This window comes from Candoia aspera, chromosome 3, assembly GCF_035149785.1.
Source record: "Candoia aspera isolate rCanAsp1 chromosome 3, rCanAsp1.hap2, whole genome shotgun sequence".
Taxonomy (NCBI): Eukaryota; Metazoa; Chordata; class Lepidosauria; order Squamata; family Boidae; genus Candoia; species Candoia aspera.
Genome location: NC_086155.1, coordinates 45,413,882 through 45,437,797, shown reverse-complemented (window position 1 = coordinate 45,437,797; position 23,916 = coordinate 45,413,882). Strand labels below are relative to the sequence as shown.

General features: G+C 37.3%; 1 protein-coding gene across 7 annotated transcripts in view; it reads left to right on the top strand.

The window, feature by feature from the left end:
• Positions 1–23,430, top strand: part of NFASC (neurofascin) — a 199,322-nt gene extending 175,892 nt beyond the window's left edge. For 4 of the 7 annotated variants that reach the window (XM_063297527.1, XM_063297528.1, XM_063297525.1 and 1 more), the window contains 4 exons: positions 768–908; positions 11,264–11,395; positions 14,144–14,213; positions 22,276–23,430. In XM_063297527.1, coding sequence (XP_063153597.1) covers positions 768–908; positions 11,264–11,395; positions 14,144–14,213; positions 22,276–22,507 — 575 coding nt within the window. In that variant the 3' untranslated portion in view covers positions 22,508–23,430. The remainder of the gene's footprint in view (positions 1–767; positions 909–11,263; positions 11,396–14,143; positions 14,214–22,275) is intronic. The other 3 variants (XM_063297530.1, XM_063297529.1, XM_063297531.1) reach the window with 1 other exon arrangement.
• Positions 23,431–23,916: the final 486 nt, after the last annotated feature.

The following is a 23,916-nucleotide window of genomic DNA, read 5'->3' as shown; positions in this document are numbered from 1 at the left end:
ATATTTATGGAAATTTACTGCTCAGAAACACCTTTAAGGACTGCAGTGATACTAATTATTTAAATTTATACATTTATCAATCTAGTCTAGCCATTATAAGCCAAAAGTTTTCCATGGATTTAAGCGTTTCTATAGCGTTACAGATCCATGTCCAACTATTTGGACATGGATTTCATATCCTGATTCCTCTCGGTGGTTTTAATAAGAGTATAGAAGTTACATTTCCCCTCAACCTTTGCAAACTGTAGATCAATTAAAAAACAACACATCAAGTCCATTATGAAAGTATTGTCAGAGGAAGGTTTATGTATATTATTTGGCAGTAGACTGGGCCAACCCCTTCCTATCCAAATAAGAAATTTCTCAGAATCTGTGTGGAAATGTGCCCCTTTTTCCACACAGGTAGAGGTTTTGTTTTTGTTTTTTACATTTCTGGATTTGGTTGCGATCACAGAACTACTAAGACTATTCCATCTGATTGTATCCTAAGGATGCTGAAGCAGGTGCCTAGGTTAGTGCAACGGTGTCTAGAAAATTGATTCTGCAAGTGGTATAAGCTGATCTACAAAACTCTTGTAAACAAACCCTTGAACTTTGGATTGGGTGGTGTCTCCAACCCTAGATGTTCATCTTACTGAAATATTTTAGTCAGCCGTTCTCATCAATATAATCATGCGTTAGGCTGGTAGTCCAACTTGACACTTAACCACACAGTAATCTCTTCTTTTCTTTTTAGCTACCTTTGATATGAGATTTCTGTTTCCCAGGTAACAAAACAGTGAAATCTTCCCCTGCTAAAGGTTTTCTGGAGCTGAGTGATCTGATTCCTGGTGAGAAGTATGTAGTGCGGGTTTTTCTCAAAAGCAATGAGTCTGTCTTCTCAAGTGAAACCTTTCATACAAGTCCAGGTGAGATGGAGCTCAGCCTCCATGTGCTGCATTTGAGGATGTGCTCCATTCCAAGCTTTCTGCTCTTTTCTGCTGCTTCTTCAGATGGAAGGATGAAGGCATGCATGAAGAAACATTCATCCATTCTTTCACTGATGTTGAGCACTCTGCCCTTATTATATAATTATCAAAATGTATCATTTTAACCAGAATGTTAAGATGCTTGCTTTTAAACTGTCTCCATGTAGCGTTTTATGAAACAAATTTATTTTTCAAGCAAGAAATCTTATAACAAGGACAGAGACCCATAATACTTAGACCTAAAAAATAAAATCCATTGCTAAGGAATAAGGTATCTGCTGCTACTGGCCTGTTTATGTTCATGCTTGAATGACTGTGCACTGTTCGTTGTCACACTGCATGTGCTCGTGCAACTATTGGAAGTTATGTGACTGAATATTTATGAAAAAGGCTGTGTTGGCTAATACAAAATGATGGATTGGAGATCTATAGAAACACGTTGCATGTTCATACTAACACGTGATCATAAATTGTCATCTGAGAACTGTAGCAATTTACTTTTGCAGAATATTGCCTTGTATCGTCTGTTTGTGTCACTAAGTTCTTTGTAGGGTTGCTTTCACATTGATCCTTTCTTCTAAAATTTCCATAGTGTGTTTCCTCATTGTTAGAGAGTATATAGATACATCATTACAATGTGTCTTGTGTTATTTCCTCATATTTTTCAGCTCTTGTCTGTGAATTTGGCAAGGGGGGAAATTATTAAAAAATGCAATGCTATCTATCCAATATGAGATGACAAAGTGGTATTGTGGCTTCTCTGAGCTATTTTGCTGTTAGTCAAAGCTTCTAGTTTGTATTTCACAATAATTATAACACTACTTGGGAAACAGAAGCTGATTGATTAAAAGGTAATCCTCTATTTCTTAAACTGTGCTTATGAATAATAACACAGCTAGAATCTACAAAAATATGTCTTTCTATAGATGGTTCCTAGCACTATCAATCAAAAGTTATGCTTTAGCTTTCCAGTCTTTCTTTCCTTTACAGATTTGTTGTGTTAAGAAAAAAATAGAAGAAGCAATCAAAATATAGAAGGATTAGAAATTGTAAAATCATAGAGTTGGAATGATCCATTTAGGCCGTTGAGTCCAACTTCCTGCTCATTACAGGACTTAAAACAAGCCTAAACAAGGTCTGTCCAGCTTCTGCCTGACTAACTCCAATACAGTGTGAAGAATTTGCTTTGTACTTTTATTGAAAAGGCAGGAGATGTAACCGGGAGTAAGGTCCTTTCTTTGCTTTGTTTTCTGAGAGGAGCATTTCCTCATGCCCTGTGAACTCTGTAAGATACATTCCTTAGTAGAATTTTGAACTATAGGTTTCTTCATGGTATTTATAAGAACGATTTTTCAGTGATAATAGCTAAAGCTCCAACTTCAGTTATGTGACTGAAATATTTTGCTGGTATATTCACAGAATTAAACATACAAGTCCTATACTGAGTAGGTAATTTGTGTCTTTATCATTTTGGTGCAATCACCTAATACATCTTTGAAAGGAAACTCCATAATTCCTCAGGCATTATAATTTACACAATTGTTAGCATAAATGGGGAAAGCCAAAATACTAGGTGCTGCAGTTTTGCTTGCAAGAATCAGATTTTTGGAAAGACAAGGTACTGTGCACTCCTGCCTCTCACTTGCAGGTAAATCTCTGCCTGCCTGCCTGCCTTTCCTCTTTTGGGGGAAAGGGAAAAAGATTTATTTTAAATGTCATAAAGAGGTAATTTAAACTGTAGGATCTAGTCCATTCTTTTTTATAGTACCATTTGAGTACTATCTGCATAAAAAACCAGAGCTTGCCAGAACAAAACAAAAAACTTGGAATTCTCTATTATGCAGTGATGGATCTCCAGGATTTAATCCTCTGGTATATCCCAAATGAGTTCCAAATAAATCACTTGGTTTTAGTGACCTCATTTCTCTTTGCAGTACCCTCCTATCTTTTCCCCCCCCTTCCTGGCAAAATGCTTCTGATATGAGAACAGACCATCCCTATCATATCTCCTTCACATCTGTGGCAAGAAAGCACTGCCCATTTTCTTTTGATTGTTTTTTAAAATCTCTGTTGTAGGCATTGCTCTGTGCTTAGTTTATTGTCTGTTCACATCAATGATCTACAGTCTTTTCTCTGCTAGCAGAACCAGGGCATTGGAATCCGAAATAAATGAGAGTAGAACAACTCAGTGTTACATAAATATAGCTGGATACATAAATAACACATCCCTCCATGATTTATAAATATAATGATAAAGATATAAAAAGTGTCATGATACCCTATATTATATATGGTGCGAAGTATGATTGATTATATTGTTGCTGTGTTGGCTTCATATGTTTACTCTTTTAAAGTCTGTCTATGTTACAATAGGCAGTTTATATGTCAATTTATAGTCCTACAGAACCAGCGTGATACCATTTTCAGAATTATATCATAGATTGTTGTTTTATACAATACTTTGACCCACTGCTAACTAACCTCAGACTATTATTTTTTTTACGTTTAACTTTGGATTCAGACTTTCAAATCCAGAGGAGGAATTGGAAAGTAGATTCTAATGTCCAGTGGCCCAAAGTGACTTGAATGTCTCATGCTAACCTTGGTAAAACTGATGGTTTTCCAACAGGCCTTGGGGAATTTCCTGTCAGTATAGTTGAACCCCAAGGATTGCTTTGATCAACTTTTTGAAATGAAAATGTTGTTTGCTCAGTTGAAGGCAAAAGAGCTTGGTCCCACGAAGGTGTTCCTCAACTGAGAAAACTTCAGGACTATTTCAACTAAATGCAGGAGCTTGGAATTTTCCCCCTAGTCTTAATTCTTCCTCTGATGTGATATAACACTGGTCCTGGACCTTAGACATCTATGTGTTGGCTAAGATGCCAGTGTTGATAAAAGTACTCATGTCAAGGTTTTGCAAATACAGACAACTGTGCCAATACACAGACATTGAGTGGACAGTGTTAATATTGTTTGCAACATTAGGAGGAAGGGTTAAAGCATGGCACCATTCCCTGATAATAGTATAGAACACCCTTCAGTCAAATTAGCCTTTGAAGAGAAGTTAGGTAGAGCTCATTCTGAAGTTTATTCTGTAGAAGTGTTGCCAACCTTACTTCACTATACAGGACCACCAAGCAGTGTGTTTCCTACTTGTATGAGGTCTTCTTTACATTGGGCCCAATTATGATCTAAGAGAAGGATCAGCGGCAACTCTGGCTTTAAGACTTTTTAAATAATGTTCATTCATACCAGATAGGAAGAAATTATTATACTTTGATTATAAGGTATTTGTTCTGTTTAACTGATCCTATCTAACTGATCATATCTTCCCATTTTACCAGAAATGCAGGCTGTGCTACAGTGTATATGGCTTTCTGTTTTATCTCTATGTTTGATCTCTAAAAATGAAGGTGGGGGGGTTCTCTCATCTCCCCACCCCCACCCCAGCTCAAACAAGCTGTTCTAAAGATAGGATTGGTGAGGATCACAAGGCTGGTCAATTAATCAATCACAGTTAAATAGGATAGAACAGCTGCATTGTATGTATGCTGTATTGTAGTTTCAGCATTGCCTGAGTGCAGGGTTTTGTGAATATGCTGAGAGAAATATTTCATTGTTGCAACAGCACTTTTTTTTTTTTGCTTCATCTAGCACTTTAGCTTATCTGAACTGTTAACCTTGTGTCTCTTAAGATTAATTCTTTCACTTGAAAGCTTTTCTATACTTGCATCATTAACAGAATCACCTTTGATTCCCAAAGCTTTAGAATAATTCTGTATTCCCTTTCTCCCCATTCTGTAGATTCAGTTAGCCTCTAATGCAAGCCTCAGGACCATGCAATTAATAACATAGCCCTTCCATTAGATAAACTGCATCACTTCAAAGTCCCCTTTGCCCCATATTGTTACAGCTTTTCACAGGAAATTGTTCTGTACAGTATATTCACTACCAGTAGAAGTACGGAAAATGTCAAAAATCAAAGGCCAAGAGGTGCCCCTGACATTTGGGGCGGGGGGCTGATTTGATTATACTTTTGGAAAAGCATCCTGTAGTAATGTAGAGACAGATTTTTCCAATGCCTCTTCCTATTTCTTTGACAACAGAAAGTAGGTTTCTTCTTTATATCAAATTAGAAAATAATTTATCTTGCCAGCTCAGATGTTCTATTCACACAGTAACTCTCCTATCACAACTGAGCAGTCTCTTAATCACAGTGGCCAAGATGGAATTTAGGGCTTCTGTGAGGAAAGCACACGGTATACAGACATATAGCCAACTTATGAATCACCAAAAGAATTGTAGGAAGCTTATTTAAAAGGAAAAAAAAGTATAGGGAGCAGATGAAATTTAGGTACCTCACTACCACTGAACAATAGTCCCATTTGAAGCATTTTTGTTGTTGTTGTTTATTCGTTTAGTCGCTTCCGACTCTTCGTGACTTCATGGACCAGCCCACGCCAGAGCTTCCTGTCGGTCGTCAACACCCCCAGCTCCCTCAGGGACGATTCCGTCACCTCTAGAATATCATCCATCCACCTTGCCCTTGATCGGCCCCTCTTCCTTTTGCCTTCCACTCTCCCTAGCATCAGCATCTTCTCCAGGGTGTCCTGTCTTCTCATGATGTGGCCAAAGTATTTCAGTTTGGCCTTTAATATCATTCCCTCAAGTGAGCAGTCTGGCTTTATTTCCTGGAGGATGGACTGGTTTGATCTTCTTGCAGTCCAAGGCACTCTCAGAATTTTCCTCCAACACCACAGTTCAAAAGCATCTATCTTCCTTCGCTCAGCCTTCCTTATGGTCCAGCTCTCGCAGCCATATGTTACTACGGGGAACACCATTGCTTTAACTATGCGGACCTTTGTTGTCAGTGTGATGTCTCTGCTCTTAACTATTTTATCAAGATTTGTCATTGCTCTTCTTCCAAGGATTAAGCGTCTTCTGATTTCCTGACTGCAGTCAGCATCTGCAGTAATCTTCGCACCTAGGAATACAAAGTCTTTCACTGCTTCTAGGAATACAAAGCATTAAAAAGTAAAAAATGGGCCTTTTTGTAACTGACATCTTGAAAATGACTGAGCATTATGGCCAGGCTGGAACCATGAGCAGCTGTACAGCTTAGAACTAGGTATTTGTCCTCCCCTTCTTGGTCTGTAAGATTAGTGTCTTGAGCAGATAAAGCTGGAGCTAATAAGCAGAAACCAGAAAGAACCACCTTGTTGACTAATCAGAAGTACACATATTGTTTTTCCAAGTAATTGTCTTATTGCATTATAAGATAAGAATAATACATTATAAAATACAGGTATTAACTGGGTGTAGTAATATTTATGCAATATAAACTAGAAATTGTTAACACTACTGTATGATGGCTTAGATAAGTTAAACCTTTAAAAATAAGAAAAAAGTTTATATCAATGTTAAATACTATTTCTAAAAGGTTGTTTGAATTGTGCAATTGAAGCTAAGTATGGCATTGATAGACAATTGCAAAATGCATTAAATTATTTTATTATATAAAAATGGTTTCTGTCTTTGAGCTTAATGCTTAATACTAAGGTCTTCACTACTGTTATTTATTATTATTACCATTCTTGCTTGAATTTGGTTAAACTTCTGTTGCAGATATATGCTGTTAGCTTTGCCATTGATTCATATTATCCAAGTTTAAGATCCCAATCTGATATCATCAGTGTTGTATCTTTCTTCCAATGTTAGGCAAAGTTTATTCTTGCAGCTGTGAGCATGTATCTCCATAAATTATGATGTTTCTTGTTAATATATTCTCGAATTATACCCAGTAAAAAAAACCCCTGTGATTTCATTTCAAATTTAATTTCTAAAATTCTCCGGATGGTACTATGTATGTCTTTCCAGTACTTTTGAGGTTTTTTTTACATGTCGAGAAGTGCCCATATTCTTATCAGTCCTGGCCTATCCAGAAGTCTAATTGCCAGCTAAGGCAGAAGCCCAGGGCTGTTAAGATTGGCCCGCAGTCTCCTTAGGCAGCTGCCAGGATCCTAGTTGTCTGACAAGGTTCACCCCAACAGCAACATTACCTACTTCCTCAGTCCCTACTGCTATGTAAACCAAAGAGAACCCATCCATTTTCTGAGTAACCTATTTAACCTGGTTAACCCTACAATAACTGTGGTACCTTGTTTACTTAAAAAGGACATTAGAAACACTATGTTTCTAGTTTAATCCCTTAGAGACTGGACATATATTTATTACTAGCAGTAGTAATTTTATGATGATGGTGGTAGTTTTCCAGCTTTGAAGCTGATTTTATGTGAAGGTTGGAAATCAAATGTTATTCACATCTAGCATGTACATGGCATATGTGGATAGAGTTAAAGTAAGTGGCCTCTGGGACATTTGCATTCCTCCTGTAATCAAACTCTTCTTGTTAGTAAGTATTACAGAACTTAGCACTTAAAGTAAGTAAGCCCAGAGAAAGTGTGAAAAGGTCTGCTAGCTAGCTATGTAGACTTCATTATAATATTGGCAGAACTTCAGTTCTCTATGGCTGCACTAATCTTCCATTAGTGCTATTCAGGATATTTTTAATTTATTGTAGATACCTTGAAAGCTGCTTATATGTGTTACTTCCTACTAGTGTTCTGATGAAGCCATTAGGTTCTAATAGCACAATTCTAGTTTAATTCATGAGGAAGAAAATTTTTCATTGATTTTCAAGTCATGAATTCAACCATTAAAGCTTTTCGCAGTTTGATCCAAGTGAGTCATCCCTGTGGTTGGGCTTTCATACAATCTTGATGAGTTGTGCTTTTTCGTGAAGCTCAAAAATGCATTATATTGTTGAATGTGCTCTTTGTCTTAGAAATCTAACAGAATCTTTGCCCAAGAAAACCAAGTACTACAGAAACTAGGAATTGATATTAAGTTCCTGTTCATATAAAATTGTCTCCATTTAATCATTCCTGTTATTTACTATTTAACAGAGTACCTAGCAAATTGTATTTCATTAAGTGGGCAGACACTTATATCTTCCTTTCTCATGTGAAACAATTCACAAAGCAACTCAAATTATTTGAAGCTGACTTGCTATCAACTTTCTTTGTGCCACCCTGAAAACGTGGAAAATCTGGAAAGAATACCATAAGCCAGCAAATGTTCACTCTATAGCTGACCATAGGGAAGTACAAACAGCCTAATCTGATCAAACCCTTGACCCCTTAGGTAATCTGGAGTGATAAAAATCCTCAGACATACACTCCCAGAGGAAAATAAAATAGTCCCCCTCGTTTTTTTCCCAGTACACACTGTATATATTTGTCTGGTTGCTTCTGTGTATGTGAGAGAGAGAATATGTATGTAGTTGTTAGGAGGGGAAGTTTTATAGATGCAAAGATACATTCCCTGTTGCATTTAAAAGCCTTGTTGAAAGCTATGGAAATGAAACTTAAATCTGGAAAGCGTGCTGTGGTGAGAGTTTCCACCAGTGGAAAAATGACCAATCTACAAGTTCTGCGGAGTGAAGGGAAAACCAGCTTTACTCTAGTTTTAAATAAACTGTCATAGAGCCACATATAAATTGACTCCCAAACCAGCTGGCATTAGAAGATTGAACAAGGGCAAAGTTGCTTCTGAAATGATGCAAAGCCCTCATCTGAAAGGACCCTTACTTTGCTCCAGATTCCTGAAGTCCTGAATGTTTGCTCCATTTATATCATAATCTAACTAAATTCCACCATTTCAGATCTGAGTAAACTGTTTTTTTTTTCTTGTAACATTTTGCAAAATATTTTGGGTTGGATACAGAGTAACTTGTGCATTAGTTCCCATAAGAATAATGGGGCAGATTATAACTAATTCTACTGTCCATCAATATATTGGAGATGTTAAAGGCATGCATATACTTTGGCAGGGATACTAGCTTTAAGCTCAAAAAGCTCAGATGGATGTGAAAATGAGTGTCGGGGGTGGGGGGACAAATTACAACAGGTGCATGATGACATCGTCATGCAACACCCACAGTCTCCATACTCATGTCAGGGTATGTGTGATGCAAGTAGGTGAATGCTGCATTTCCATGATGATATCACTGTGCTTTGTTACAGACACCACTGAATGTGAAGATTGTAGAAGTGTGTAACTTCTAGAATAAAGTGACAAACCATGTAGTAATGCAGTAGTATATTCATTTTCTTTTAACCTAAATTTCACCCTGTGCCACCAGAAAATAGTATGAGTGAAGAAAATCAACACTGGGTGGTCAGCATCCGATAGTGCATCTGCCAAGCCCTGGTTATCATAATGGCCTTCTCATACCAGTGAAGTGGTGCCACTCATTTTTGTACTAGTGGGAATTGGCAGTCATGTGCAGATTGCTTACTCCAGGCCATTACATTGATACATTGGGACTAAGAAGTCAATAAGAGCTACAGGGGAAAATGAATCACATACAGTTGCCTCACAGGGGAACACTGGTTTATGCTAGGCTTCTATTCCCTGTCTTTTGGCCATTTATTTTACTCTTCCAATAATATAATGGTCACTATATTGGAATGTGGTAGGGAAAGCACAGTTGTAGAAAAAGGGGTAAAATCTTCCACTACTTTCAGGGCTTACTCTGCAGGGATAAAAACTTTCTAGAGTTTTACCAATATTTTTGAATTTCTATAAAGTGCTGGTGGCGGTTGGATTTTAATGATTCAGTATTAAGCTGATGGAAAGACTAAGATTCAGCAGAGGCAAGATCAAAGAGCACAACTTGATTAAGTATAATATTCAAGTGCTATAAGGGATTTATTTTAATTCTCATCCCACTAACAATATTCAGGGCACTGAATGATGTGTTAGAACGATCTTTTAAAAAAATTATTAAACACATACATACATAGCTTTGTAAACTTATATCCAACCTCCATTACGTTTACATATAAATTTAATAATTATAATATAAAACCTTAGAACATGCACCCCACCCCCAGGACCAATATTTTACTTAATCATTCCTCTTTCCAGAAATATAATAATTCTTGTGAAGGTGTACATCCTTTCCCCTTTAATAAAACAAATTCTACAAATATATTCCATATCTCTACAAAATCGTTTCGACTCTGTAACCCCCTTCTAACTTTAATATTACTCATTAACTTATCATTAATTGCAATATCCCACACCTCTTTATACCATTCCTCTATTTGATAATCGCCTTGTAACTTCCATTTCCTAGGTATAATTAATCTTGCCGCCGTCAGTAGATTTGTAATTAAATCTTTAGAAGCTTGAGTGCATCTAACCTTGTCATACATTGATAACAATGCTATATCCAGACATACCTCCAAATTTATCCCAGTTACCTCATTTATCTCTTTAAATACCAATTGCCAAAACTTCTGTACCTGTTTGCAACTCCACCACATGTGGAGGTAGGTGCCAGATTCCTGGCATCCCCTCCAACATAATACTGAATATTTCATATATATTTGATTTAATCTTACAGGTGTCAAGTACCATCTCCAAACCAATTTTTTAAGATTTTCCTTTATCCTTACATAGTTTTTAAAATGTGCATATCTCATATCTTCCCCCAACTCTGATTACTTATGTTAAATCATAATCCCATACTGATTTAAGATAAACCTGTTCAATTTCTAATAATATCTTATAAATTTCACTTCTTTCACCTTTTATAACTATATTTTCTTCTTTATCTTCTTTCTCTAAAATCATCTTCTCAAATCTTGTATAGCCTCTACATTCTTTATTTTCATTTATCCACTTCTTAATCCATTTCTCTAATTGTATACAATTAAGCCAAGATATCATAGAATGATTTTTTTTTTAAAAACTGTTTATTTTATCTATGTACCAGATAAAACTAAGCTTTCTCTTGGAGAACTTCACACACCTTCTTTTGAGGTATCAATGACATTTTCCTTTACTGTAAAGAGAGATCAATTCTGTTATCCAGCAGTTTTTTGGGTTTCCCCCCCTTACCCGCTTCCTCTTTATATACCCTTCCTTGGTTAGGCAAGTTCATATACCTATTTCTCTTCCCCACTTTTTCACCATTGTCGGAGTGGATCTAGGCTGTGGCTGTTAGACATTGGATTGTGGTGCGGTTACATGCAGAATAAATCTTTATGCACACAGACATGCACGTGCCAACACACACATACTTTAGGACATCAGTCCTAAAATATGAACACTGGGAATCAATGGGACAGGCAGTATCAAATAACTCTGGCTTGATCATTTAATTTATCACTACTGTGTGAATCAGTTCTATTCTATTAACTTTTCTTTTCAACTCCTTCAAATAGCCTATACTAAGAATCAAGGGGACATTGCAACTCAGGGCTGGTTTATTGGACTGATGTGTGCCATCGCTCTCCTGGTCCTGATTTTGCTGATAGTTTGCTTTATTAAGAGAAGCAGAGGAGGGAAATATCCAGGTAAGATAAATAGCTATCAGTTGGTATAATGCTCTTTATCTGATTTATTTTGAAATATATAATTCTGAATCTAATTAATTTTTCTAATCTGAAAGCACTGGAAAGATTTATTCCCATAAACACTGAACAACTGGGACAATAAAAAAGAATTAATTTTATCAAAGCAGGATAGAAAGGGGATTTCTTGCTAGATAGGGATGCCTTCTTCCATTATTTATATTAAGATTTGATTGAATTTATGATGATTATAAAACTGTTAGCTTATTTTCTGGAAAAATACCATTACCATGTTCTACCTTTTGGAAAGGAATCCTTCCTTTTCAGCTCAAGTCATTTGAGTTGAATTAATTGTTTTAGCTTCTATTTTAATTCTTTTATATTTTGTTTGGACTTTTAACCACCATGAGCAACTAGCTTTCTTATTCTTTTATTTGTTTGCTTATTTAGAAATTGTTTTTTTAAGGCTCCCCAAGTCATAATAATTCTGGATGGCATGTAAGTTAAATACACCCAATACAATAAATGAGAGAAAGAGGGCAATAACATAGCATATTCATACAAAAAGCACATACCGCTCAAAAGCACATACCCCCCCAACCCAGCACCTGGGGAAATAACTAGGTCTTCAGGGCCCATTTAAAGAAGAAGCAGGGCTGGGACTAGCAAACCTCCAGGGCAATATTATGGCAGAGGACAGGCACAGCAACGGAGGAGGCCTAGGTCACATCAGATGACCCTGTTTTAAAGATGGAACTTGGAGCTTGCCACTCTGTTGGATCTTACCAGATGGGCAGAAACAATGGGAGAGAGGTGGTCCCTCAGATAGCCAAGCCCTATGCCATGAAGGGCTTCATGTGTCACAACCAGCACCCTGAATTGCACCCAGAAATCAGTGCAGCTTGCACAGCAGAGGTGTTACATGGAGGAAATGAGAGACACCCATAACTGCTTGTGCTGCCACATTCTGGGCCAGCTTCAGTGGTCTTTAAGGGCAACCCCCTATAGAGCAGTGTAGCTAGGATGCATATTGAAATAATACATAAATACAATATTTATTTATATGGGGAAAGGTCCTAATAGTATATGTCTCCCTGCCTTATTTTGGATTGTATGTTATGGTTGTATGAAGATTGCCATATTCTCTCCCTAACCCTAGAAATTTCTTGAATGGAACCATTTCCTGAAAGTTGCATAAAATGGTTGTGATGTGGAAATTGCATAGCATTAATTGCTCAATATAACTCTAGTGCACGTGAAAGATCAGCTAGTCATCTAGAAACAATAATATATTGTATATCTTTATTCCCAAGAAATAAGTCCCAGCCTACAGAAGGTAATATGATTCTTGTTAACCTTTGAATCTGAAGCAGTCATGATGTGGAACGGTCATAATGGATTCTTCCAAAGGGCTTTTTTATTACGATGATTTACTGCATCTGTGAAAAAAACTACATTTTTTTGTTAGAGGAGTTGCACTGGTGGGGGAAGGAACATTTAACCTTTTTTTCTTGTGCTCCTTTCCCTGTCAAAACTATATAGTCTCTTATTTGCCAAATCAAAGGGATGAGAACAATAATACAGATTTAAATTATGATCAGAATATGTATCTGAGCAGAGAAAGTAGTATGATCTATCAGCTGGAAACATAGTTAAATCTCAAAGACCTTTTCCACTAAAAAAAAGATTGCTTCTTAGATCATATTCCTTTTTCATTTATTCTTCCCATTGTCATTTGTGTGTATTTCTTCTAGGAATTCAGGATAATTAACAAAGCAAACATTGTAATTACCAATTAAAAGCATTATTTCATTTTACAATATAATCAAAATGAAAACTTCACAAGAAGCTGCAGGCAATAAACCAACAGCTATTAAAATGTTTTAAATATTGGAAAGAGAGACAAAATATATGTGCTCAAAATACAGAAGTTGTGTTAAGCCAGTAATAGCTTTATCAATAGGAAGTGTCCATATGACTTGAGGATGAAGTTAACATTATCAAAGGTGTCAGAAACAGTCATTTTTTGCAAAGGCTATATTATTCTACCCCCAAATGTATTGCAAAATTCCACAAGTAGCTAAGTTTGTCTGGAGGTTCTTTCAGAACATGATAGTGGAATGCTTGCTTAAACATTTCTGTAGCAATCTCAGTGTGCATAAGTATTCCTGTACATGTTTAGAGGCTTATATAGCCACATTAAAACTGCAGACCTATTGGCTTTGAAAAGATATCCCAGGAGCCATCAAATTTAGCAGAGAAGGAAGTCTGTTAGCAGCCAATGGGGAGTTCCTAGTTTCATTTTTTCAAAACCAGGGTGCAAGAGAGTAGGGAAAAAGTTTGCTTAAAAATTAGTGAACCCATTTGAATTTTCAATATTTCTGCATAAATATGACCTAAAACATGATCTGTTCTCCATACCAGTCCTAAGACTAGATAAAGAGAACCCAGTTAAATAAATTAAAAACATTATACTTGTTCATTGATTTATTGAGGAAAATGATCTACATAAGCACCACTGTAAGTGGCTGAGTCAGAAGGTTTCAGTTTCCTTCTGCTGTGCACGGTATCGATCAGCATCAAAATCCTTGTGTTTACACTATTGTGAGCAAAAATCAGAAGATAAGCTGGTCCTTCTATATTTGATGCATCGTGTACTTTGGCACTGAAGCATTCGAGCTTATAGTCTACAAGACGTGCAAATGAGATCAATGCTTTTGAGTTTTTAATTGTTTGCTTATATCTTCACAGTGCGGGCAAATAAAGATGTGCCCCTGGATCCTGATGACCAGAAGGTAGATAATGGATCATTTGATTACAGGTATGTTTCTCACTCAGCATGTATACTAGGTACTGGCTACCTACTTGCCATTATAAATAACTCCTTTCTAATTTCTAATTTCATTTTCATGGTTTACATTTTACTACCCTTTATTCTTCCAGTGTTGCTTAAAATCTCTACCAAAAGAAGCACCAATCTATATATTCAGAGAATATAGAAATGAAATCCACATTTTTAAAATTGGTCCACTGAAGCCTGTAAGTGGGAGACATACATATATAGGTACAGTATACATACACACAGACATGCATATACACACATACTTCCGCACATCAGAACCATCCTCATGAAGGATGGAGTTCCCCTAGGCTGTGTGAAACAGAGACATTCTAATATACAGTCCTTCATTGTCAGACTCAATTAGTGAAGTTCCCATAATTTTGTATCACCTGATTTATCTATACATGTAGATTGGTTCTAGTATCTTTTAAAATCTGAAATGATAATAAGTGTTCTTAGTGAGAATTTAATCACTTTTGAATGGTGAGTTCTCTTCAGTGGGAATCATTATAGCAGATAAGAAAAGTAGGCACTGTGGGAGTGTTAATAGTTTCCAAAACCTTCTTTGGTCTGTAGCACAAAATCAGACATGAGTAAAAACACATGCCTCCTTCTGCTAGTCCATACCATCCCCAGAAATGGGGATATCAAATATTCATCAGGTTATATCTTAGGAAGCAAAAGCCTACATTTGTAAAAGCCAGTGAGGAGCTTCATACAGTATTTCTGATTTTTTTTTTCTGAAGGATATGTTGATAGCCTCTATCCAGCCTACTAAACCTTCCTGACAATTACAAAGTTATCACTTCCAATACCATCACTACTTTATGTAAATCAAAGACATCTTTTTAAGGACCACAGCCACTTTTTCTCTTGATTTTTCAAAGCAAAAGTGTGTTCTTTGGCTGTTTACAGATGGGTCCTGCATTCAAGGTTTACATTTGTTTCACCTTTGCTTCCAAGGAACTGAAACAGGTAACACTGCTACCACTTGCTAAATTAACCATATTTTGTGAGTCTGTGTAACTTGGTGCTTCAGTCCCTTGCTTACTATTAAAACAAACAAACAAACAAACAAAATACAAATATCCAGCTATTCTAAAATTTCAGGATGATTTATTCAAAATGCAATTGCTATGCCCTCCCCATATTCAATACTCCTATGTTTCCAGAATTATTTTATAGCTAACAAGAATAAAAATGATAAAAAGGCTTTATTAAAATTGCAGAGCAAGGTCTGGCATTGTATAGAGGAAGCTACATGGACAGTTGTCTGCTGGACTTTGAAACAACAGTGTGTAAATCTTGTGATGTAAAATAATAATTAAAGTGCTTGGTTAATTTGATAGCACTGCCTTTTAAAAATCAGAGTTGTTCTAATAATGGTCATTCCAAACTTGTTCCCCTTCCTGAGTTGTTTTTAAACAGTGAGGTCACAATTCCAAAATATACTGATGATGATTAGGAATTCTCCAGGCTACTCAAAGAAAAATACAAAATAATTTGGGTTAATACAATTTTAAATTACCACTCTTTCCCCATATATTCATTTAGTTGTTTGAGTAAAGAAAGGGGCATATAGGTAATTTTCAAAATATCTTGGGAAGTACCATGTACCATTAATGAATTATCAAGACAGACGTATACTCTAGTATTCTGAGTTAAACTGAAAGACACTATCTTGACCCATGGGATGCAAACAAATGGAAGTTGCAAAGACAGTGTTACATTTTGGAAAAAGGATACAGTAGCACAGAAGGGATGAAGAGTGGAAGATCTCCCTAATACCAGCCATCAAAAACTTTGATCCTGAGATGAATCCTTATTCTGCAGAAGTATTTAGCATTGTGAATGCCACAGATACTGTTTTATGCTCCTCAATCACACTTGCTGATAGGGAATCTTTGCAGTTACGGTTTGCTTGTTTTTTATTGTTTTTTTTATTTTTTTATTTATTTTTATTTATCCCATTTGTCCCCGCCCATCTCCTCCCTTTGGGGGACTCTGGGCGGTTTACAGTAATGTTTAATATTCACTTGGATGTTTTAAATTCTTTATATCTGCAAGCCACCAACAGTTATTTGGGTTACAACAGGATATAAGTGGAATGAATGAATGAATGAATGAATGAATGAATGAATGAATGAATGAATGAAAAAACAAACAAACAAACAAACAAATAAATAAATAGAATTTCTATAGAACAATTTTTGTAGAAGGCCATTGTATGGATAGAACCATTTTTTGCCATAAAAAAAGCCACATTATCTCCTTCTTCTGGTCAGCTAGAGTTGAATATAGTTGTGTCATTCTGCTGATGGAAACGTATTATTAAAACCTACGATTTTCCATATACATATCCCCAAATCTAATCCAGGGGGTCAAAGGCCTTCTGGGACCAGAACTGCGCAGGGCAAAATATGAGAGTGAAGGAAGGTCCCATTTCACAAGCAGAAGTGCTCTGACTTACCATCTCCTTGCCAAAACATAGTAAAACCTACAAGTGATGCTACCTTGCTTCTTAAAAAAGAATGATTGGAGCACTTTTGAAAAGAATGCATGTTGGTGAAGTATCATGTGCCTCCATTGTATGGCAGAATAAAGATTGGGTCAATGACAAAGAACAAATTCTCAAACTTAAAAACCGCCTGTCTTGAATAATTACTAAAGCATTCTTATTATTGTTTTGGTTGTTATTTGTCCTGATTATTAGGAAACTATCTTTAACAGTAAAATCTGGGCTGAGTTGAATATTTGTCTACAGCAGTGAACTGGCTGAATTGTTTTATTTTAGAAATATCAGAGTTTGTTATTAGTGCAAGAGAAAAAGGCTGTGATATAAAATAGTACACCTTTTTCAACTGGAGCCCTGGAAAGAACGTGTGGAAAGAAAAAGGCTTTTTGTTGTTTTTCCCCAAAACATGGCTGCAGCACAACTTAATGCAGGGTGTTAAAGAACTGACACATCCCATAAGAAATCAGAATCAAAGAGAAAATGACCAGCTGACAGAGAAGTGTGGCTAATTAAGATTCATGGCCATTGAGATGTGACGGATAGCATTTGAAAGTGAACAGGATCTAAACTGGCATGTTCTCTTTACTGGTTCTCTTCCTGATTCACAGAAGTATGCCTGATACACTCTGATAATATCCTTCAGAGCTGTAAAACTTTATGCATGGAGCATTCCAATGGCCACAGGCTATAATTAAGAGATATACTGTCATTTCTTTTGACTCTGCTGCCACACTAATAGTCTCCTTACCCAAAGAATAAGCTAAAAGGTCTATAGCCTTTAATAGCATTCCATTCTAGTAATCATCTAATTGGAGAGAGAGAAAAGGAAAGGGCACAGCTAAAACCCTATTTCCACTGTACTTGTTCAGTCTTCCTTCTCCTTTCTCTCTACATGTTTTAATACAGTATATCTGTACCAGGCTAATCATCCTAGTATTTTCAGTTGCAGTGCCAATTTCAAGCCATAGAAAATGGGATTACTTTCTACAAGGCATGGAAACAGTGAAACCAGAACATTGGCAATGCTTATTAAAGGCTAGAGACTTACTTGCACCCAATCTGTTTCGTTCCCTGAATGTTGGCACGTGATTTCATATGAACTCAGATAGCACTTCTGCACTGGAGTGATTTTTGTGACTAGTTCCTGGCACCTACAGATATTCTGAAGATGGAGATATTCTGATAATAGATCTATTTCTTGATTTTCAGGATTCTTCCTCCTTGTAATACTAATCAGCCCTGATGTATTTAAAGAAGGATGGGGAGTCTGTCTAGGACTCACTGAAAATTTTCTAAGAAACAAACAACTGGTTTTTTTCCTGTTTCCCACTTTATTTCTATATGTGCAAATTTCTGTATGAATATACAAAAGAGGTGGGTTTCCCCTCTAGCTCTATGATATCTCCTTCCCTCCCAGTCTGCTATCTAAAACTCTCTCCATGTAGGAAAGCCCAACACAGAATTCTTTATGCTCCTCCTTCCTCTTTTGCAAAGCTGAACATTTTCATCTAAGGCTGACCCCTTTCCTGAAGGCACATTTTTTGCAAAAGCGTGCTTTGTTTCACATCTCTGGGAGAGTGTGACTGACTAAGCCTTCAGACCTAGTGGTTTGTTTAGCTGGACTAAAATCGCTAGAATGAGGCCATGTCTGGAGTGGCAATTTTGCTGATAGTCTTGCCACCGCTGCTCAGCTTTGAGGATACCCACCTGGGGAGGGAGCGGGGTATCATTGTCATTTATCAACAACTAGTTGCTTTTTTACTTTAATGCACACACTCAGCAGTTTGTGTTCTAAATTGGCTTTCATTTGGTACTTTAAGATTCTTAGTCCTGCCAGAAAGTTGCTATTATTATTATTATTATTATTATTATTATTATTATTAAGCATTGATCCCTGAAATTCAAGCCTATATTATTTTGCTCTCTGATCTGGCTCTTTTTGCTTCTCTCCCTGTTTTATTTTCATCTGTTCTTGTCCTTTTCACCTTATCCTTCTACATGGACCATGAAGGTCTCTTGAAAGGTAGGACTGTCCCAAACCCTTGCACACACTTTTTTTCAGCAATTCTAAGTATACCTTAATTTCTAACTCCCTTCCTTGTTTCTATTCTAACAGTTTTCACCTAACAGTGTTAAAGAGTAATTTCTTTCTTATTTTGAGATTCAGGTGTCCTGTGTCCATAGAGTTGCATTCTGACTATAGATTTAAAGCCAATACCATATCCAGTTAGGTTGCAGTGGCCCTAGCTTCATTCCTTTTTCTTTATTAATATTTATATGAATACTGGGAATCTGCACAGTTGAGTAGTGATTACTATCATGAAAAAAGGTCATTGAATTTGGGGCTTTGGGTAGTTCCATAATTATCAGGTAAACTACTGGTATGATGTGGCCATGATATTTTAAAAGCAATTGTAACTGACTTCACTTACTGGGCACTGAAACAAAAGAAGCATGGTCAAGACGAAGCCAGCAGTTTTAGAAGTTCAGACTGAAGGTCTTTCACTGACAAATTATTCATTCCAACATAATGCAACTCTTGAACATGATGCTCCTAAACCAATTTGACTTGGGGCTTGTTTGTTTAATATATTAAATAAGTTGCAAAATGTATTTAATAAACATATTGTATTTGTATGTTAAAGGCTGAAAACACTTATTTTCCTAATCTATTAACAAGGCAGTAAAGTAACTTCTTTGGCTTGCAATCCAGAGAGCCATGTGCAGAACATCAGGAGTATTCGGGGCATGCCAAACAGCATTTCTTACATCTGCTTTTCAATAGCACCCCTCTAGAACAAGCAGCTGAACATGCAGAACAGAATGACAAGGACAAAACCCAAAACACTGGGGTTCATATAGCATACTTTGCTGCGTGGTTCTCTGGATTCCAGCCTTTGGGAGATCAAAACAGGAAATCCCTTGAAAACTTTACTGCCATTAAATATGGAAGGGGAGATTTTTAACTTAAATTATATTTTATTTAAATACTTGTTTTAACTTGAAAACAGAGATCTCAAACACCTCCGGCTTTTGCTGTTCTTGCCTTATGCCTTCTTACACTGCTCAACCATTCTGCCTCAAAGCTCCTCTTGCCTCCGGTTCAATCACTTGCCAAAACCCTCTTAATGAAATTAACTTGTGCTGTTACAAGCATGTTAATCCATGCTTGCAAAACACGGGTTTTACAATTTCCTAAGACATTCAAAAGCAACATGGAGGCACTTTGAACATTGGCTCCTTCCAGAAGGAAAAGCAATTCCCCTTCTCATTGCCATAAAGAATGCTGTACCTGTGACCGCAAGTAGCCTAGAATGATTATCCAATAGCAATTCAGACCACATCAAAGCAAGATGCACCTTTCAATATTATAGAACTGATCTATTGAACTCACTGTGACAAGAGGAAGCAATGGGCAGAGGCACTACTGGAAACCACGAAATGTCATTTATGACATTAATATGCCTATTAGTACTTGCACAACTTGTAAACCATTAAGGGAATACATCTCACATGAGTATCCAGTAAAGCTGTTCAGCACTTCAGACTTAAAGACAAAAAAGTGTTACAGAGTGCAGGGGTGTGCTTGCAAGTGCTGAAAGCAAGCTTTTCTTTTCCCAGGATCATGCTGCAGCTGTAGACAGCAGGCCATGATCCCAGGAAAAGAAGCTGCTGCTTTGGGGAGTTGCAAACAAGTGACTCTGTGTGATCCAAAGCATCTTTTTGCTGTTGAATCTGAAGTGCTGCATAGCCCTAATATCTAGTGGCCTGTGCTTTTTTGTTGTTCCAGACAGATGGCAGAAAGACTAGGTTTACAGTAGTAGAGGATATATGTAGCTCAGTGTTGATTATAGGAATTCTTTGAGCTTGGTTTTTCATTTGCAGACATTTCATTACCTGCCTACAGAAGGTGCTTCCTAAGTGGGTAATGAAACGTCTGCAAATGAAGCCCAAGACTAGGTTTAGGTAAGTAGGCCCCTTACACATAACATAAGCTTGTTCTGAGTGGCACCTTTCAAGATTTCATTTTTAAATTTAAATAAAATCTAATTTAATGTTGACCTGGCCCTTTCAATACAGCCCTCAGGATGCCATTCCAGGGACACCTGTGGCCCTTGTCCTGCAAAAGTTGCACATCTCTGCTGCAGAAGCTTCTAGTTGCTACTCTGTAGCCACATAGACTATTTCATCCATCTAGGCTGTTTCTATAAGCAGGACAGAATTGGACTAACCACACCCAGATTGGTTCCTGCATCTGTTAGAATAGGACTGAAGAACCTGTGTCACTTCATACAATTCCTTTTATCCTTGACTCTAGGCATGCTGGCTGAGGCTGTTGAGAAAGATCCAATATCTGGCAGACCGCATGTTCATCATGCCTCTGGAAGAGAGAGATTGCGTGAATAAGGCATAGGTCTGCAACTCTGAAAGCAGCCATATCTTTTCTTGGGATTGTGCAGTGCCTACAGAGGACAGCTACACTGTCCTGGGGAAAATCTGGCTGCTTTAAATTTTTGCAGAGAAGTGCTGTGTTCGCACTCCTGTGCATTTTAAAGCACCTTTGGGGGATCAAATCCAAACTGCTGCACTATTCCCAGGACTCATAACCATTGACAAGACTTACTTTTCATGAGTCTCCTCCATCTTTTTTAAAAAGCCCCAGAATAGTTAACCCATCTTACAAATTTTGCAGAAGCTTTCTCACAGTGGGAAAGAAAAATGTTATGACTATACATATATAGAAGGTAAACATTCCTTTGAGCTTGATTCCTGGACATATTGATGCAGTTTTCTTGGCACCAATATGGCAGTTGTTTGCCTTCGCCATCTTTCTTTTTTTCAAGTTCCCAATCTAGCCAACGGTCCTGAGCTTTTCTAGTGGTGTCCTGGTGTAGAACTAACAAGGTCTGACATAGACATTGCTTAATTTTCTTTTCTTTTTTTGAGATAGCCAAGGTTGGCTAAGTACTATTTATGTGTTGTATATCATAAGTCTTGTTTTCAAGAGAATATGGAAGCATCTGATTAAACATAACTCCTTTCATGAGTCTGCATCATTTTTGAAAAATTGCATTCATATGAAATGGCCAAAATGACATCTAAAAAAACTCATATCCTCTTTAGAAGGACTTTCAACTAACTTGTCAGTGAGTGCACTTTGGGCCAACAAGTGTCTCTTTGATGAGATAGGATTTATATAAACTGGAATGCTCAGAACTGTGATATATTATGCTCCAATATAGCTTTCTCTAACTTTATGTTTTTGGTTCTTCAGGATGACTTTCCCTATCACAGCACTTAGGGACTTCTTCTAATTTATTTAGGTTCTTGGGGAAATGTTACTGTTCACACCTCAATATTTCCAGGCATCTGCATTTACAAAGAACTCGCCTAGATCTTTATGCACAGTTGTTGCCTCTTTGGGGTCTTATCACTCAGACTCTGCTTTCAAATTCTAAGGCTATGCTTTCCTTTTGAACCATATCTTCTCATTTCTGATACCTCTCCTTTTCCTTTTAATGCCAGTGATGAAGACAACAAGCCACTTCAGGGCAGTCAGACCTCCTTAGATGGCACAATAAAGCAACAAGAAAGTGATGACAGCTTGGTGGACTATGGTGAAGGAGGTGAAGGGCAGTTCAATGAAGATGGCTCCTTTATTGGCCAGTACACAGTTAAGAAGGACAAAGAGGAGACAGAAGGCAACGAGAGCTCAGAAGCCACATCACCAGTAAATGCTATCTATTCCCTGGCATAACACTATATTGAAACAGCAGCAGCTAATAAAGAAATAAGTTGGTGTGAGTCAGCAGAGTCACCATCAACAACAGAAAGCAACCAGGGTAGGACAACAAAGGCCAAACACACAAACCCAACCAGTGCCATCATCTCTTTAGCAAACAGCATAGATGCACTGACTGCTGAAGTGATCATACTGCAGCTGAAATCTGAGCTAACCCACCAGAGGCCAGCTGAAGAGCAGAAAGCAGAGATTCTGTGCCCCAGGCTTCAGAACTTGGACTGAAATAAACATCCCTCTATACCCCCTTTGTCTGATTTGTGAGATAATGCAATTTCTTTCATTAATAATGTATGCAGCTGACTCGGGGAGGGGATCCTTTGTAAGGATTTGATGTTGTCCTCAGAAAAAGAAATGTCTGAACATGGGGGAAAACTGGAGTAGGGAGTGGTGATAAAGCTGAGCACATAATGGCACACCCCTTGCTAAAAACAGCATGAAAGCCACTTTGCAGAATCAGTTATTGATTTAAATGAACTGTTTTATAAACAGGAACTTTTCTGAACATTTATTTCTATTGGAGATCATTGTAGACAGGCCCTAGCCTATGCTTCTCACTAAGCAAGGTATATGCTGCTCCTTCCTATGAGATGAAATGGTTCTATATTAGGCTTCAGTGTGGAAGCTAGAAAATGGGGAAGGCAGGGTTGTTGCATTGACTGAAGATCTCACTTTTAGCCCTGTACTTCAATTTCCGCATCCCATAGAAATGACAATGTGAAGTTTTGCTCTACCCATGCTATCAAAGAGTTTAATGGAAAAGTTTTATCTCTGCCAAAAAAGCAAGAATAGGAAAAAAGAATTGGATTGCTGTTTTTCAGTGGATAATTATTGGAGGAAATTTGTTGTTAATTCTTATTAAAAGCAGCCTTTCCTCACAATGCGTGCACATGGTATTAATTACCATCCCAGAATCTTGCATGTCTCAGGAAAGGGAGCAAAGGTAACCAGAGAAGACCAGCCTGTCTGTGCTTTCCTACTGCTAATTGAAAGAGGAAAGCAGTTCCCTACTAAAAAATCAAGTAACTTGCCTGAACCTGCAGGTCATCTCTATGAAAAATTCTGGGATTTCCTGGATCTGTATGTTTGATGCAAAAGTACGTATGTGCAGAGAATAAACCCCAAATGAATCCATCTGTCTCTATTTTGCATTTTCAAGGTGAAGCAGACTCCAATACATGTTAGGACCCCTTCTTGCTCATGCCCCTTCAGTCAGCCTAAAGGCAGCCTTTCCATTGCTAGATAAGCAGCAGCATGGAGCTCACATTCTGTTAGTTGCACATCAGGCACTTGAGTCAACCTAACTTCCTAACCTGCAGTAACCCTGTTTTCCTCAGATGCAGATTCTGTTGTGACATTATTCTTCC